The 18,263-nt window shown below is 38.9% G+C and overlaps 1 protein-coding gene across 1 annotated transcript in view; it reads right to left on the bottom strand.

Moving 5' to 3' along the window:
- Window positions 1–326: 326 nt before the first annotated feature.
- Window positions 327–18,263, bottom strand: part of LOC122793731 (trypsin inhibitor ClTI-1-like) — a 145,618-nt gene continuing 127,681 nt past the window's right edge. The window contains exon 4 of the mRNA XM_044061934.1: window positions 327–567. Within this exon, the coding sequence (XP_043917869.1) occupies window positions 522–567 (46 nt within the window). The 3' untranslated portion in view covers window positions 327–521. The remainder of the gene's footprint in view (window positions 568–18,263) is intronic.

Genomic DNA, 18,263 nt, shown 5'->3' with positions numbered 1-18,263 from the left:
TGTGGTACAGTTTTTATAAATGCAGACACTTCATGAAAGTCATGTCAGGAATCTTCATATTCTACAATAAAATATCTGAGGCAGCAACAAAAATGTCGCCTTAAAGAATACAAGAAATGTAAACAAAAAAATAATCTGCCTTTAGAAGTATTGATGTCTAAATATGTTTATCAGTGTTTATTTTGCAGGTGTAATATTTCTCATAGTCACGTGCAGATCACACCACTATACGTGACCTCATAAGTGAATCATTAACAGTGTTGCTTGATGATACTAATACAGAAACTAGTGGACTTGTTTAAATACTGTTTTATTTTTATCAGTGTTACATATAGGCATCTACCATGATATGACAAAAGTAGGCAACATGTTTTAAACCAGTCAGCACCATTCTGAAAGAGCTGTTATTTCAAGTAAATCAACAAAATCCAGGCAACAGAGATTTCTGTATGTTTAAGCAGAGAAGTGGACAAAGTGCAGAAATCCTTTGAGTATGAAGTGTAGAAATCATTTTTTATCCATCAGCATGAACCGTATTTTTGAATTAAGATGTTTTTCTTAGTTTCACTGAAAAAAACAGAAAAGCGACAGTTTCAGGAAGTAGGTTCTGAACATTTAATAATAATGTTAATTTGTCAAAACATTAATGCACTGACTTTCAGACAGTCAATGAGAATATTTACTAGAAAAGGACAACACCTTCTACTAATGGATGTCTTAATCTAAAAGCAAGCTAGAAAAAAGAATGCAGTGTTTCTCTAGATGATTTCATAAAGATTATTCATAAAATGCCTATGCAGACACCATAGTAAGGAGAATAAATGCATTCTTTAAAATGTTACTTATATAAAACTAAAGATGCCAATATCCTAGACTAGTTACAATGCCATAGAATGTGCCATAATGCAATTGCCACATAATGTCAACAAATCAGGCTCTTCTTATTAAAAGGTATTTAGATCTGTGTACAATATCATTAGAGGAATGTTATGTGTATTAGAGGAAAATGCTCATTTTGGCCTTTCTGTGCAGTGAAACAAACTGCAAACTAATAGCTGAACCTGTATCCATGATTTGATGCACAGACTGACTGACTGTCATTTAGTTTGAATTTATTTATGTCCTTACAAGAATTTTAAGTTTGTTCCCAGAATTACACACCACATTGTGACGTCTCATTCAAAACAGCTTAAAACTACACTTAATTGTAACCTAAAAACTATTTGCATAGATAAATCATCCCTGTCCAACTCTCTGCTTTATAGAAAAATGTCATAGTAAGTACCATTAATTCTGTTTCAGTAACTTCTTTCAGTGAGGAAATGTCGTTTGCTGATTAACAGTAACATGTAAGATGATGCCACATTTCTATACTAATGTGCATACTACTTGTATGCATCTGCTATTGCATTGGTTACTGCTGTTTTACTACCTGCGAATAATGTTAGTCTTGTTATTAATATGTTCTATGATGATGCTACACCTGTCTGTACAGAAATCAAAATATAACACGTAGAGCTTTTATCCCTGGGCCTCAACTGAAATCAGCTTTTGCCCATTCAAACTTTCCTGGTTAAAAATAAACATATAAATAAGTAAATTAACTTTCTGCTTATACTAAATTCCTTACTTCACCATCACTAGACACTGTTGTTTTACATATAGCCTACCTCCCACTGTCACTTCACACAGAAATGTTGTGACTCTTAGCATTCATCATCATCATCACCATCATCATCATCATCATCACCATCATCATCATCATCACCATCATCATCCTCATCACCATCATCATCATCATCACCATAATCATCATCATCATCACCATCATCAATCCTCTTTTTCCAGTTTTCTATATGGAGTTGGGGTGTTATGTCAAGTGTTGCCACCTCTCTGTATCCACAGCCACTGTCCTACCTTTTCAGTAGTCATGCCTAATTGCCACAGGTTTTCTGTCACACAATCCATCCATCTCTTGGATGGATGTCATAATTATCTCTTGCTATCTTCTTGTCTCTCCTAAGTCTTCTTCACCAAACTGTCCGCGACGTTACTAGACATGTGACTGAATCAGCATACTCTGTTCTCCTTCACCTTCTCTGCATTTGGGCTGCTTTGGCTACTGCTCAGATGTCCTCATTTCTTTATCTGTCCCGCAGTGTACATCCTACCACCAATTTCTTGCACCTCATCTCCATCACCTCAACTCTTACTTTAACCAGTGCTTATTTCTGGAAAATAATACCAAACCTTCATTTAATGTTTCTGCTAACCTAATCCAGCACCCACATAAAGGAATAACAGTTCTCTTTTTCCTTAATTCTTCTGCAGTGTGCCACATCTTGTACTGGGGTATCTTACACTCTACTAGCACATGTTCTTAGGGCTTATAATATCCAGAATTTGTTTAGTATCTTTAGCAACTCCTCTGTAATTCACAGAAACAGCTGAAATGAAAGACATTTGAAGCAATGCATGCACATACACACACACACACACACACACACACACACACACACACACACACACAATAAAAATGGAGACCGACCAACATTCTAAGCCACTCATTTGTTCAAACACACTTACAAACTTGAAAATTTAAAAATAGGCTGAACGCTATCATTTTGACTACTCGCAAGACTTCTTCAGAGTATAGAGCTGCCATGATTCACCAAAATCAAAATATATACTTGTATAATAACCAATCAGAAGTCATGATATACTATATAATGATACTGATATTATATATTGATTTTAAGTGCAAGGGTGTGTTGGAATCAAAGCAATACATTTTAAAAGATTTGTGGGACCTCTTAGAGATTTTAAACAGTTAACAGTTTGATGAAAATATTATGTTTATTACAGTGGACATTGTTGACCTTTTTTCTGTTATTCCCCACAATACAGGGAATGACTGTTTTTTTTTTAGATTTTTAGATAAACACACATCTTTTCCCATTCAAAACACATGAGAGATTGTCATCCTCCTTGAATTGACTTTGAGTAACAATTTTATTCAGTTTGAGGGTAAATATTTTTACCAGGTAACAGGGGTGGCCATGGCACTGCATGTTCTTGCTCCTCTTTATGCCAATATCATATTAGCAGTGTGGGAAGAAAAGTTAATGTTTACCCCTAAATTGCTATCAGTGGTGCATGGTTATTATAGATTTTTAGATGACATCCTGATTTTATGGAAGGGCATCATTGAACAATGGGGTTATTTTCTACACTCAGTGGCAACATTCTACAATGTTTTTAAGGTTCACATATTCAATTGGAACCAACAGCATAAACTATTCAGGTATTTTCCTATAGAAGAATTTAACACATGGGTGTTACACCTCTACCATTTTTAGAAAGAACACCTTTTCTAATTCATATCTCCATTTTAGTAGTTGTCATCTGTTCCATTGAAAAAGGTCTGTTATTAAAGGCCAAATGGTGAGGCTTTCCATGTTGATATCAGATGACAACTTATTTGACAAGGAGATTCACTATTTAATATGTATGTTTATTGAGAGGGGGTATCATAGTCAGTTATTAATGAATGTTAGGGATGAGGTTGCGGGTCTGCAAAATCACTGCTTTACATCCATTTTAAAAATCAGATCCTACATTGATCAGTATGCTGGCGGAAACATTGTAAAAAGGAGGAATAGTTGTAATTTTGATGCGTCCACTCCTGTGTTTACTATTCCTCATAGCATGGATGTTTTTAAATACATTAGTTCAGTGAGGTTTAATTGGGAAATTATATTTCCTAATAATATGAAGATCCTTTTGGGAACAGCTCCATCTGTGGTTTTTAGTAAAGGAAAAATATTAAAAGTCTTTTAGAGACTGACCCTGGTAATAGGAAATCAATGTTTGCACAGGAACGTATGAGAAGATGGAGGTTCTGTAAGGTATGCACATTTATACATGAAAGACCTTACATTGCAGTAGCTAGCTTTGCAAGAACTATTCCATGCCCTGGAAGGTGTAACTGCAACACCACCCATGTTGTTTACCTTGCCATGTGCAGCTCTTGCAATGATTTTTATGAGGGGGAGACAAATAGAAGATTGAGAGAAAGGATTTGAAAACATGGGTGCTCTAATTTTAAGAAATTTTTATTTTTTATTGTTGATAGGGTAGTGATTTCAAACTTCATGTGTGATTTGGCTACACTTCTTGAAATCAAAGAGTTAACCTGGCAACTGGGGCTAAATGCCTCAGTTGCTCCAGGAATTAATGATTCTTTATCTTTGCTTAGTGTATTAAAAAGGTGGCTAGCATTGCATGAGCTTTGTGTGAATTGTATTTGCGTTTTTAAATGTCATTTATTTGCTTTTAGACTGTACAAATATGGTGTATTTCAGTGTATTATATGCATCCAACATCTTGTTTTTTAATCTTGTTTTCAAATTGTCATTTCAAATGCAAACACGTTTTACACTTTCTATGTGCATTTTACAATTGACAGGAGCTTTAATTGATGTATTGCATAACTTAGGATGTGCAAATTCATGACCTGTTATACAGGTATATATTTTGTTGAATTATTGCAGCTCTGTACTCTGAAGAAGTCTTGCAAGTAGTCACGACAAAAGTTTTCAAGTGTGCAAGTGTGTTCCAAGAAACTAGTCTCCGTTTTTATTACTTTTTTGGTTCTTGTTAGTTTTTATTTTATTTACAAACAGACAACACATACACCAACACACACACACACACACACACACACACACACACACACACACACACACACACAGACACTTGTGCACACTTATTTCATGGTCACAGTGTGACACCTTTCTGCTTAACATGTAGACCATAACACTTTCAGCCTTTGGTCTTAATCATGATAACTTCTGGAGCCAGAGTTATATATGTGGTGGCAGATAAATGAGGAAGTCTATATATTAGTAATGCCACAAGAAATAGATTTTTTAAGTATACATCTAATACTCTGTAACTACATTTCCCACTACTTATGTAACATCTTAGATTCTCACAATTTATTGCATCTGTTTGGAGCAGTTATCAAATCTTTTCACTCTAGACACAAGGGTCATTGCCCTCAACTTATTCATTCCTAGATTAGAATATGGTCCCCCCATATTTACTCTGTTCTGCATTCACAATGTTACCTTCTTAATGGAGACAGAAAGCACAATTTTCAGTCATGCATTTCTCACAACTGACTAAAGCACCACTGTACTACCACTCAGAAATTTAAATGACTTCCCAAAAAACAATGAGCCTCTTTTCTGCCTAATATATTAACATTTAAAATATACTGACAGCAGCCATAGAAAATATTGTATTAACAACAGCCATAGAAAATATTGTATTCATAAAGTAGCAAAAAGTATTCTAAGAACTAAACCAAACCAGGAATGGAAAAAGGACAGTCTTCAAATAGATATGACTGCAGTTAGGAGTACAGAGAATAGGGAAGAGGGAACTGATATGTACTGTAGAGAACTGGCAAAGGATCCAAGGTACTAGGAGTAGATAACTAGAGAGGGTGAGGTAACAGAAGTGGATGAGGCCAAGAAGACTACGGACTTCCCTCCCTATCAGGGATTGATATCATAGAATAGGCAAACAGAAAGGGAAAGGTCAATATTTATTTGTATTTGTTTTCTGGGATACAGCCGTGACTGCCTTGGACTTTTTTCAGACTCAGCCTGACAGCAGTGACTAAGTAAATGAGTTGCTCAGTGCATGCAGTTAGACAATGAAAGCAGTGGAAATAAAACCTTGCACCACTGGACTACAGAAACTGCTCACTAACAATGCCTTAGTCCTCTAAGCCAACTGCCAAACTTTGCAACAAAAGGCTGCTGTTAAAATTGTTTAATTAGTAGAGCATATAAAGTATTGCATGATGACTATAGGAACCAGTAAGAGGAGGTTAGAAAAGACTTGGAAGAGACTAAGCAATTGACAAGGAAACATTGGGGATACATATGCATGGTACCCAAATATGCAAAAAAAGTCTAAACGATTTAGAAGTTATGCTTAGAAGTATTTGCATAGGTTTTTGATATCCCAAGCAGACTCCAAAGAATTTTTCCTTAGGAAGGAGCCAAAAGTCTGAGGGTTGATGGGGAAGACAAAGGTAACTGGGAACATATATTTTGGGATTGTAATGAGTTAGCAGACTTTAAAAAAAATGTTCTACAGAATATTCTGTCAGAAATATTGGGTGAGCAAATATATGTAACTAAGGAAATTATTATTTTTAGCTGGGATACAGGGCCTGCATTATATAGACATAACGTGGCCTTGTTAAGCTTAATTCTTGTGGATGACAAAAAAAAAACAAATTACAAAAAATGGAAATCAAAGTCTAAACCAACTGTATTTGAAGTACTGAATATTGCAACAGAGATGACAGAACTAGAAGTAGATTCTTTGGAGAAAGGTATTAGCAAATTGTATACAAAAATGAGAATTGTGGGAACAATACCTGCAGAATAATGTTTTGGAGGAGGAGTGAGGTTTAAGAGGAGGCAGGAATTCAGTAATATACGTAATGTTGGATTGATGATAGTTATACAAATGAATGCATGTGATATATAATGTTTGTAATTGGCAACATGCCAATATGTTTTTTTAATTTAAATTTAAATTAATATAGATATTAAATTAATATAAATATATTTTAAATATAATTTATGTGTGCCTATGTTTTAAGTGGTAATTCAATAATGGTGTTAAAATTTTTGAACTGCTTCTTAATTCCCATTGTCTGCCTCTCAAAAACAAGTTGCCACCACAATTTACTGAATATACTTTTAGTAACCATGATGGCCCACAACATGGACCCTGGGCCAGGGAGAAAATGCATTCTATCAACTTGCTCAACTTGCTCCATCCATGAGGGACATCTTTCCGCAGGAGGTAAGACTTAGTGACAATCTGCTTGAATTTCAAAATGACTAAAGTCATATCTCTGTGAACAATCCAAATGCACTTGCTTCAATGACAATGGTTAACTGGCTCGCTTTCAAGTAATTCTTTAACAATTTAATTCAATTCTTTGTTGCTGATCCACTACAAAACTGCATTAATTCATAAAAAATCCATTTGCATTAAAAAGCCTAGATGGTTTTCTTGTTACTTTATGTCTGTATCTACATTTGTAACTGTCCTGTGACCCAGGATGTGACTGAAAAGAGTCTTCAGACCAGTTCACTGTACAAGTTAACAAAATAAATAAATATGTATTTGTTATACAAAGGAATTAATCGTGATGATCTCTATGGCCTGCTTCTTGTTTGTGTACTATGCCATCAAATTTCTTTGCAAGGTCATATTAATCTCATTGTCAATTTGCCTTATTCTTGGTACTCTTTCTGCCTTTTTACAATGTCTGTTTGACTTTGAATATCTGAGGATTAAATTATAAATTGTCTGAAAATGCAGGTGAAGCTTGATCCTATTGTATTTAAAGTATTTTAGTATACAATTTTTAACATCTTTATTAAACATGATATATTTTAAAAAATGGCATAGGTACATAAACAGTAACAGAAAAGAAACCAAAACATAATATTTCCTTTATTTTTATGTGGAATACATATATTGTTTTCTTTTTAACAATTTTCATTTACTCCAGTGTTACAAAAAGTGTTCATTTCCTGCCTTCCTTTAAATTTCACTTCTTTGCCAGAACATTATTCTGCAGGTATTGTTCTCATAAATTTCATTTATTTCTATGCACTTTGCTCCTTCCCTTTTCCAAAGATCTCCCTTCCAGTTTGTTTATCTGCTTTACAATATTAAGTTCTTTGGTCACAGTTGGCTTAGATTTTAATTTCCATTTTCTAATTATTTTTTTTTTCTGGCAGCCAATAGCATTAAATTTAGTAAGACCTTATTATGTCTGGGCATTCAGATCCTATACCCCAGCTCGAAAGAATAATTTCCTAAATTATAACCATTTAATCCCCTGATATTTCGGACAAAGTACTATGTCAGGATTTTTTTTAAAAATCTGTCAACTCATTTAATTTTCCCACAAAAAAAAATGTTCAAAAATACATAAACAACTATCCCACCCATCTCCCTATCCCTGAACACTATCCCTGAATTTCCCTGTAGGTTAGGCTGTAATAGAGGGTTAGCTACAAGGCACCATATTTAAAATCCTATCCTCCCAGCAAGGAACCAACAGTCCCCAGCTAAGTGTGCACACCAGTAAGTACTGTATTTACGTATATTGCCTCTAAACTTGCTTTTATAAAACTGGTTTCCCTTGTAACATTTGTTATATTGTCTGTATTTTGTGGCTGTTAATGTTGGTTTATCTTGTAACAGTAGTCATACTGCTTTTGTCTTGTGTATGTTAATGCTACAGACCAATGTGGCTGACTGAATCTACTTGACTTGCTATGTGTTAGAGTTTACATATGAGGGCTTGTTAAAGAATTAGCTGATGTGAGTGTTTGCTAAATCACAATTATTTGCCCATAAAATAAGGGGATTGTTTTTTTATAGCGAACTAGTAGTTTACAATGTTTTACTTGTAGCTGTCTACATCTAGCAACACAGGCTTTAGTCAGATAATAGCTGGTGTGTGACTGCTGCTTTCATAAGTGCATAAATGTAATTTGCAGCCTCTATGTTTTAGCTACTAGCATATACTTGTTTAATACATTAGCAGATGTGAATGGGACTCTGAGTTAAGGCTGCTGACAGAAAGTGTTCTCTGTTCTGTCGTCCACCCCCCTCACTCAGTGCAGCCTTCCATCTCCATAAAATGATATCTTGCAGCTCCTATAATCCAGTAATGTGCCCTAGACTTCCTGGTCTTGGATAGAGAGTGTGTTACTCCATATTATATAATGTGCGGTAACAGCTGAACCCTGCAAGCACTTGCATAGCTACTAAAGTTGTTACTATAGTATAAGAACGTAATTTGAAAGCCAGTATGTTTTTGCTTGAATGAAGGAAACTTGGTTTTAATTTCTTGAAAGGCTCTCCACTGAGTACGAGTTATTAATGCTGTCATTGTTACCTATCAAACATACAGAAAAGCTAACTGAATGCCAAACATTGTACTTAATGTTAAATGTCTGAAACTCAGCATAATAGCTACAAGGTATTAGGCATTGTGTAACTAACTCCTCATATTCTATCTAACTCCAGTACACTACTTTCAGCCACCTAATATTTCTAAAATTTCTTATATGGTCTCTTCCCTTACAGAACAGTTTTCACAGTTAGCTTCACGCACAGGAAGTCCCCTCAATTTCTACCTGAAGTTGTTTTAGGCAAGCATCAACCTAAACATGTTTTAAAAGTAAATGTACGTACCATCAGAAAGAATCGATTATTTTTACTAATGTAGGCAACAAACACTCCACATAGATAATGTAGATATATCCTTAAACTTTTAATCTGCTGTAAAGGTAGTGTACACTTGCAGGGACAACAGGCTAGACCCCCCCCCTCGCAGTGTAGACTTGGTTCCAAGCTATACCACTAGATGGCAGCATTACTTCTAAATCAATCACCAGCTGCTTTTAGGTCTCACTGAGCATTTTTTAAATAAATCAAACACACAGGTTGTGACTGTTACTCCTTATTAGAAGCAACTTAAAAAGTTTATTTGAGTGGGTTAATCAATTGGAGCAAAACCTACACATTTGCTAATAACAACCAAACTAAGGTACACAGAAGTTAGTTGCAAACAGTACAAGTGCTGCAAACTACCATACCTGAAGTAACCTGGCTGATTGATTTTCCTGAGCTAGTCCCAGCTGGTTTTGTGCAGCCTTCTCTGTTCACCCTTGCTATCACTCGGGCTCACTTCGCTCCCCTACCCTGCCCCCATTCCCACCCACCCCTGACTCAATTTCCTTTATAGTTAGCCGCACCTCCTCCATCCACTTCAGTGGCCAATCATACAACACAACACATCCACACCTCTTTTAATCCCCGCCCCCTTAGTACTCATAATCTTACACCATTCCTATAGTCTTTCATCACCCACTGAACTAACAATCTCATCTATCTCACACTACTCTAATTACTAATATGCCTACTATTCTTAATATATTATTTCTTCTTCTCCTTTCATCTACATTACTCTTTCTCTCAGTTATCACATGCTATTAAAGCACTACTGTTATACACACCAAATCACTCACACTCACTTTATCTCCAAACCACAACACATCTACCTTTACTCACATTTCCCCTTCCCTATCTAACTTCACCATTATTGCCACACATAGATTCAAATACTTCCTTACACCAAAACAGCATGTCAGCCACAAAAACAAATATCCACACATGCACCCAATCTTTCCAATAATCAATTTCATATTATCCAACCTGTTACTATCAGGAGACATCCACAGCAACCCAGGTCCTAACAATTCTCCTCAAAATACTTTCAGTACCACTACCACCTCTGTGCTCTCTTCCACCTCTCCATCATCCATTACTAATACTATTCCCCAAAAAAGACTCATCCTCTCATCTATAAATATTCAAAGTATAGTTAAAACAACCAACACACTTCATGCTTGGATCAATCAACATAACTCAAACATACTTACCTTGTGTGAAACCTGGTTAAAACCAAGTATTTCTAATTCTGAAATTCTTCCCCCTAGCTAGGCATGACAGACTTTCAAAAAGAGGAGGGGGAGTTGCAATCATGTATTCTAACTGCCTGTATGTCTCCCCTGTCTCTTTTCCCATATCTGACTTTCTCTCAGCTGAGATAATTTTAGCTGATTTTAAACTTAGCCACCATAAAAAACTTGCCTTTGCATCAATTTATATCCCTCCTGGAAATAATGTCCCCATTTTAGAACACTTTCTATCCTGGATATCTAAAATTATTCCTTATGAAACCATCATACTAGGAGATGTCAATATTGACTGGCTGCAGATCAATAAAGAATCATCTTCTACCTCTCTCAACCTGTATGGATTCACACAGCTCATCTCTTCCCCTACCCACCTTCATACATTTTCCTCTACTGGTTCACTTATTGACTGGATACTAGTATCTCACCCCCAACATTACCATAATCCAACCACTCTACCAGACACATTAGGTGACCACCTACCTTTACTAGTTCACAGAAACTCTGAACACCTGCATAAAGCACAACAATATAAGGTGACCCATGATCCATCTAGCTATTCTCGTGACTCACTAAATCACCTCCTCTCTACTATAAACTGGTCCTTTCTCTCTAATCTCACTCTTGATGAAGCAGTCCTACACTCCAACAACACCTTTCTATCCATCCTCAACTCCCTTGCCCCCACTAGGAAAACTCGCATCAAATTCAGATATGCCCCAAAACTACCCTTACACTCATGAAGACCAGAGATAAACCTTGGAAAACTTGGAAAGGCAATAATATCTCTTCCAACCTTATGTCTTACAGGGAACTTAGAAACAAAGCTAAGAAACAAATCAATCTTGATAAAAAGAACTATTACCAATCCTCACTTAACAATCCCAACTGTAATCCTAAAAAATTCTGGAACTCTATCAATAAACTTCTCTCACCTGGTACTCCTACCCCACCCACACATTATTCTGACAAGCCTCCTCTGGAAATAGCAACCCTCCTTAATAAGTTCTTCATTGAAATCATTGAAAACTTAACTGTAACTAACTTCTCCACCCGCACCTCTTTCAATCCATCTACATCTTCATCCACCTCAGATTCACCTCTCTCACCCTCACTCTCATTCTCACTATTACCTGTTCCCACCTCTTATATCAAGTTGCTCTTAACTAAACTAAAACCTGGTTCACCCTCAGCTGATAACCTTCCTCCATTATTCCTTAAACATGCAGCTACTTCTCTAGCTTACTCCATATCTATCCTGATTAATAGAGCCATAAAAGAAGGCAAAGTCCCTGAAATTTGGAAGAAATTTTTGTAGTGCCTCTTCATAAAGGAGGAAACTCCACTGAGCCAACCAATTCCAGACCAATTGCCATACTGTCTCCTCTCTCCAAAATACTGGAAAAGTGTATCCATAAGCAAGTACTTAATCATCTGCTACAAGAAAACCTACTCACACCAACTCAACATGGCTTCCGCTCCACACATAGCACAGCTACCACTCTCGTATCCTTTACTAATAACATTGCTCAAGTCAGGGATAATAGCAAAATAGCATCAGCCCTCTTTCAAGACCTGTCGAAAGCATTTGACACCATATCGGATACCATACTTCACCATAAACTCTCTAACCTAGGCTTCTCAAACTCCATCACCTCCTGGTTCTGTGATTACCTCACTAACAGACACCAGGCTGTTAGATGGAACTCTTCCTACTCCCCCTTTCTAGCAGTTAGGACAGGGGTCCCACAAGGATCAATATTGGGCCCTCTCCTCTTCAATGTATTTACCAATGACCTTTTCTCATCCTGCCCCCAATCCAATCTTATTCAGTACGCTGATGACTCGACCATCATCAGCTCTGCTTTCAACATAGAAAACCTTCAATCCCTTACACAAAACTCACTCCACTCAGTTCAAAACTGGTTACAATCCAATCAACTCCTGCTAAATGCCAGCAAAACTAAGCTACTACTTTTCCTACCTAAATATCTGGAACATGCAAAACAGAACTTTTCCGTAACATCCCTTAATGGAAATAAAATTTCTGTTGACACCCAAACAAAACTCCTTGGAGCAATAATTGATGATGAACTTAAATTCAACCATCACATTCATAGCTCAATTAAAAAAAACACCAAAAACTAGGTCTGCTTTACCATCACAAAAACTTTCTTCCCTTTGCATCCATGCCATCCCTTGCCCAATCCCTGCTTCTACCATCCCTACACTATGCTTCACCTATTCTATCCATATACAGAGTAACCTAATATCCAACTAGAAACCGCATATAACAAAGTAGCCAGATTTGCTGCAAATCAACCTTACAAACCCCATTACTGCCTCTCATTAAAGGCTTTACACTGGCCTGAATTTTCCAACTTACTGCCTCAGTCCCAACTCCTTATAGCACACAATATACTAAACAATCCTAAATCCTGCCCATCCCTTGCAAATTCTCTGACACTTTATACTCCTCAATGCCCACTAAGAAGTACTAATGAATACTTTCTTGACGTTCATAAGCCAATCAAAACCTTTGGGAAAATACTCTGTCACTCAGTTGCAAAAAATTGAAACATACTCCCTTTAGCCCATAGACTACTTAAAGACCCGGGATTCATGAAGCTTGCGCCAGGCGCATGCATAGCATAGGCGTTATAATGCCAAATATGGCCGTCGAGCGATTCGGGTACGATCCCATTCCACGTGCACTACCAGCGTACGCCAGATCTGCGCAGCCCCCGGCGTAGGTATGCTAATCACCCCATGTGCAGTGTCGCACCATGCAAATGAAGGCATATAGCGATTCATGAAGTGGTGCAGGCGTAGCATAAGCCCACGGAAATGTAAACCAAAAAACACGGTTTACATTTTCCCAAACAGAAAATCGGAGTTATGGAAGAGGGCCAGACCCAGGTATCACAACGTTAACATATGCCAATGGCGAAATACACAGCCAATGGCATAAGAAAAGATGCACAACACGTAAATAACAACATTTAATGTCATGTCCACAGTAACGCACAGCACAACTGCAGGGCATGTGTGAGGAAGCTGTAACATAAAGAAATAATATAAAAATGTCATAAAATCGCAACGTAATAGAAATCAGGTTTACAGCATAATACACAATGGTAGGCATGGAACACTACAACCAAGGTGCAAGGGTTGCTAAGGGCTTGCGATAGTGTTCGGCACGGTAACTATGAATTAGTAGTCAATGCCATGCAAATGAGGCAGATAATACTGAATCGCAAATGTCCCGCCGGATGAAGGTTGTACCACACGGCGCAGCGGTATAACACCGAGGAGTGGCTCAGAGGAGATATATGACATCAGCAGAGGGGTGTGCCACCGTAGCAGTAAGCACATTGGAGCATTGCAAATCTGGCCTGTCCGTTGCTAAGCAAAGCTGCAGGACAGGGGTGGGGAGGAATCGTTTAGCTGAGAGCACACATGGTGCCCAAAAGCGCATGTGTACGAAGATGAAAACGTGCCCGAAACCCAGTAATCGGACGCACACACCGCAAGCAATAGCAGAAACAGGAAGGTCAGGTGAAGAAAAGAAGGAAATGCAGAAGTAGGGTAATTGGAGTACTAATGAGCAATCAACACCAATCAACCCACGAAGGCCAATCGACGGCAGCTGACAAGTCTGCTTGCAGAAACCTGCAAAACAGGATAGGGGAGGCATTTGAATGCAAAGAAAGGAGGGGAGGTATTGGATTGCAAAGATAGGAGACTTGACACAGCAGAGCAAAGCAAACCGACAGCAGACCGGCAGTAGCACACATAACGCAAGATACGCCAGGTCCAGGAAAGTACAAATGAAAGTAGACTGCAGGATGCACGCCAGAAAATGGTAGGTGCAACATGCAGAAATGTAAAGGGAAGGTCAAGAGGTAATCCACGGCAGGCAAATGTAATTCAACACCAAAGGCACCACAATAGTAGTTCCGGCAGTAAAACACATAAGATAACCTGTAGCTACGATCGTACATACACACCCTATGACATCATCGGTTGTCACAGCACAATAGTATAAAGTGCGAAAGCACCCAACACACACCTGTGTATTCCCAAACACCGCAACATAGGTGTAAACACACAGGGAACTTTTAAAATGTACATGTTGGGAGCTGCCATAGCTGTGATTCATCAGCATGTGTTAGAGACTGACGGTGTTGTGGAGGATGATGCCGACAACCACCGCCGGCCTCGGAGGAGAAGGAGAGTGTTCAGACCAAGGGTAACCTACCAGGGGCTACATGACCTGGAGATAGTAGAGCGTTACAGGGTGGACAAGGACATCTTACAGCAAATAGTGGAGCTGTGCCGGCCACACCTGAGAACCAGAAACAACAGAGGAGAACCCATCCCAGTGGACATGAAGGTATGTGTAAGCCTGCAAATACTGGCCACAGGAACCTTTCAAAGGCCAACTGGAGATATAATGGGTATCTCACAGGCATCAGTATCCAGGGTACTACACCAGATCCTGGATGCCATGTTACCACATGCCAATGAGCAGATATACTTCCCGAGAACTCAGGAGGAGTTGGCCAGCAATATGCGCCACTTCCACTGTGTGGCACAATACCCGGAGGTACTGGGTGCGATAGACTGAACGCACATACAAATCAAGTCACCACCCGGTGAGGAGGGTACACGCTACATAAACCGCAAGGGATTCCACTCCAACTGCCAGGTCGTGTGCAATGCCCAAAGCATTATCATGGATGTGTGTGCTGGCAGCCCTGGAAGCTACCATGACTCTCATATCTGGCATGCCTCACAGCTGTATCAGGTATTTGTCAAGGGGGACATCCCACATGGCCATCTCGTGGGGGATGCTGGCTATGCACTGGAACTGTGGATGATGACTCCCATCAGAAATGCACACACACCCATGCAAGAACGCCATAATGAGGCACACGCACAAACCAGAATCATCATAGAGCGTGTGTTCGGGATGCTAAAATCACGGTTCCGGTGCTTGGATATCTGGTGGAGCCTTGCAGTACTCTCCAGGCATGTGTGCCCACATCGTCATAGTATGTGCCATGCTACATAATATGATCCTGCAGAAGCAGCTGCAGCAGGGACAAAATGGTGAAGGCCCTCATAGCCCACCGCAATTGCCAAGGCCATTACAGGCACAGAGGGATTCAGACCATGAACACACTGTGCCAGTCCCAGTAGGCAGATGGAGGCATGCACAATATGCCTACGCCTTGGCAAAGAGGGAACGTATAGCACATACTCTGACAGTGTAGGCCCCTACAGACTGACACCTCTCCACCTGCACACACAGTAAAATGGATGGCACACAAACATGACCACCTGTAAATTGTAATGTATAGGTGGCCCAATGTGTGACTCCTACATTGGCAGCCCTCAAACATTGTAAACACAACAGCCAGTGGAACACGGAATGCCAACACCTGAACAGTACATGAGTCTTACAGCATATGGTGGTGCTGTGTGCCTGTCACGTTCCCCGCCAGATATATATATATATATATATATATATATATATATATATATATATATATATATATATGTATATATATATATATATATATATAGATATATATAGATATATATATAGATATATATATATATATATGTATATATAGATATATATATATGTACACATATGCATATATATAATACAGATAGAAAGGGCAATAGAGGGATATATGGTGATATAGATGGATTCAGCGATATCTGCAAATATAATAGATAGTTCAACGACATTCATAACATCTTGGAGGTACAAATAAATAGGATACCGCCAACCATGGAATGTGTAACATACCGGCATGCGTAACCACGAGGCTGAAAGACCGATAGAACACAGTACCGGAACAGTACATCCGCGAGTAATAGTATGATGATATGAAGGGGCAGTTAGTCACCGCTGCCGGTGCCGCGGTCCACGTAGGTACTGTGTTCAACTGTGTCTGTGAGTGCCGTAGTCTGTGTAAGTGTGTGTTGAGGGTGGCGTGTGCGTCTCTGTGTGACTGTAATGTGTGTGCGTGTCTGCAACATGTGTTTGTTAGTGCCAAGTCAGAGGCAGATCAGTATGGTAGGTGTGGGTATAGCTAGCCGTAGGCATACGGTTACTACCTGTCCCACAGTAGGAGGGACAGCCCCACCCTGGGCAGGTGTGTCCTGACATAAAACAGTACAAAGGGCAAATGTCCGAGATGGTAGGACATAAATATGTCCCATATATAATGTAACAGTCGTATTTAATAGTTATGCCTGTATGTAAGAAACTTAAATGTTACATGCAATATGATAAGTAGCCAAAGTCACACAACAATAGGTATGTAGTGAGGATAAAAGTATGTGCTACCTGTGTACTGACCGTGGCTACATGTTGGCCTGTAAACACCGCTTTGTGTCCTGCAAGTGTCCAACAATGACCATATGAAAAGGTGGCAACCCATGGCAAACAGGCTCTTTTAACAACACAACCACAATGACTGCAAATATCTGGGACAGAAATACAAGGGATAGCTGTCACTTACACATATCCCCTGATATATCGCTGCAATTATGGAGGTATACAAGTAGCAAGCTCACCTGCAGACGATATAGAAACCAATTAACAACGGCCCAACGTACAATCCCGTAACATAAGTCTACTAACTGTTAGCTCTCTAATTAGGGACGGAGCCCACACACATATATACGGATTATGTAGAAATGCAAGGCCCACAAACCTGTATATGTTACGTACAACCACCGACATCCCCCACACTAGAAACTAAAGCAATACAAACTGTAATAGCAGCACAAACATCCAGTCAGTCAATTACATCTGCAGAACCCTCAACATACAGTGTGAGAGACACAATTAAAGGTGTCATGCAAAATTGCAGGCGTTGTATAATGGAACAAACAGCCATGTTACAGGTTTTGATTGCAATACTCCGTTATCAGACGTCGGGATGACAGGTACACCCACATGTTGAACCAAATACTCTACCTGTCACACACAATCCACGGGGGACATGAATCCAAACTATACTTGTCTCCATGCATAGCAGTTGCAGTTGCACATAACAAAACACAATACAGACCATCTCCCCGAAGGTAGGGCAAATAGGCAATGCCCAAGTGGAGAATCCAATTATACCCCACTGTCGCCGCGTAATTGGCAAATGGAGTAGCTGCACAGCTGATATGCAAGTAATTAGTCACTCAGGAACACCAATTGGCGGGATGAATCCACATGTTTCAGGTATCGACGTATATAAGGATGACTTGCCAGACATTCAAACCATATGCTCATACCGAATAACAGTTGAAACACTGTGAGAGAGATAGAAACGAAATGCCGTAACGACAACAAGGTATGTAGAATGCCCGATATGTAAGGTTATGTATAGCATGATCTGTATTAATTAGTTTTACTGTATGTATAGCCTAGTTTGCATTAATTAAACGTGTCCGCAATGCATAAAGTGGGGAAAGGTATTTATGTAGTGATGTCTTGCTGAGCATACTAACGCTTGTAGAAACTGTGCGTCCAGCAGTGTGACACAAGGTACACAGCACAGACACCACAAGGGATGCTACATGAGGGCGTTAAACAGAACAATGCCATACAACCCGCCGTCAGTGGTAGGGTATGTCCAACAAGGACGT

Source organism: Protopterus annectens, chromosome 2.part0, assembly GCF_019279795.1.
Source record: "Protopterus annectens isolate FY-2018-M chromosome 2.part0, PAN1.0, whole genome shotgun sequence".
Taxonomy (NCBI): Eukaryota; Metazoa; Chordata; order Ceratodontiformes; family Protopteridae; genus Protopterus; species Protopterus annectens.
Note: the sequence above shows the minus strand (reverse complement) of the source record. Positions and strands in the feature narration are given on the sequence as shown.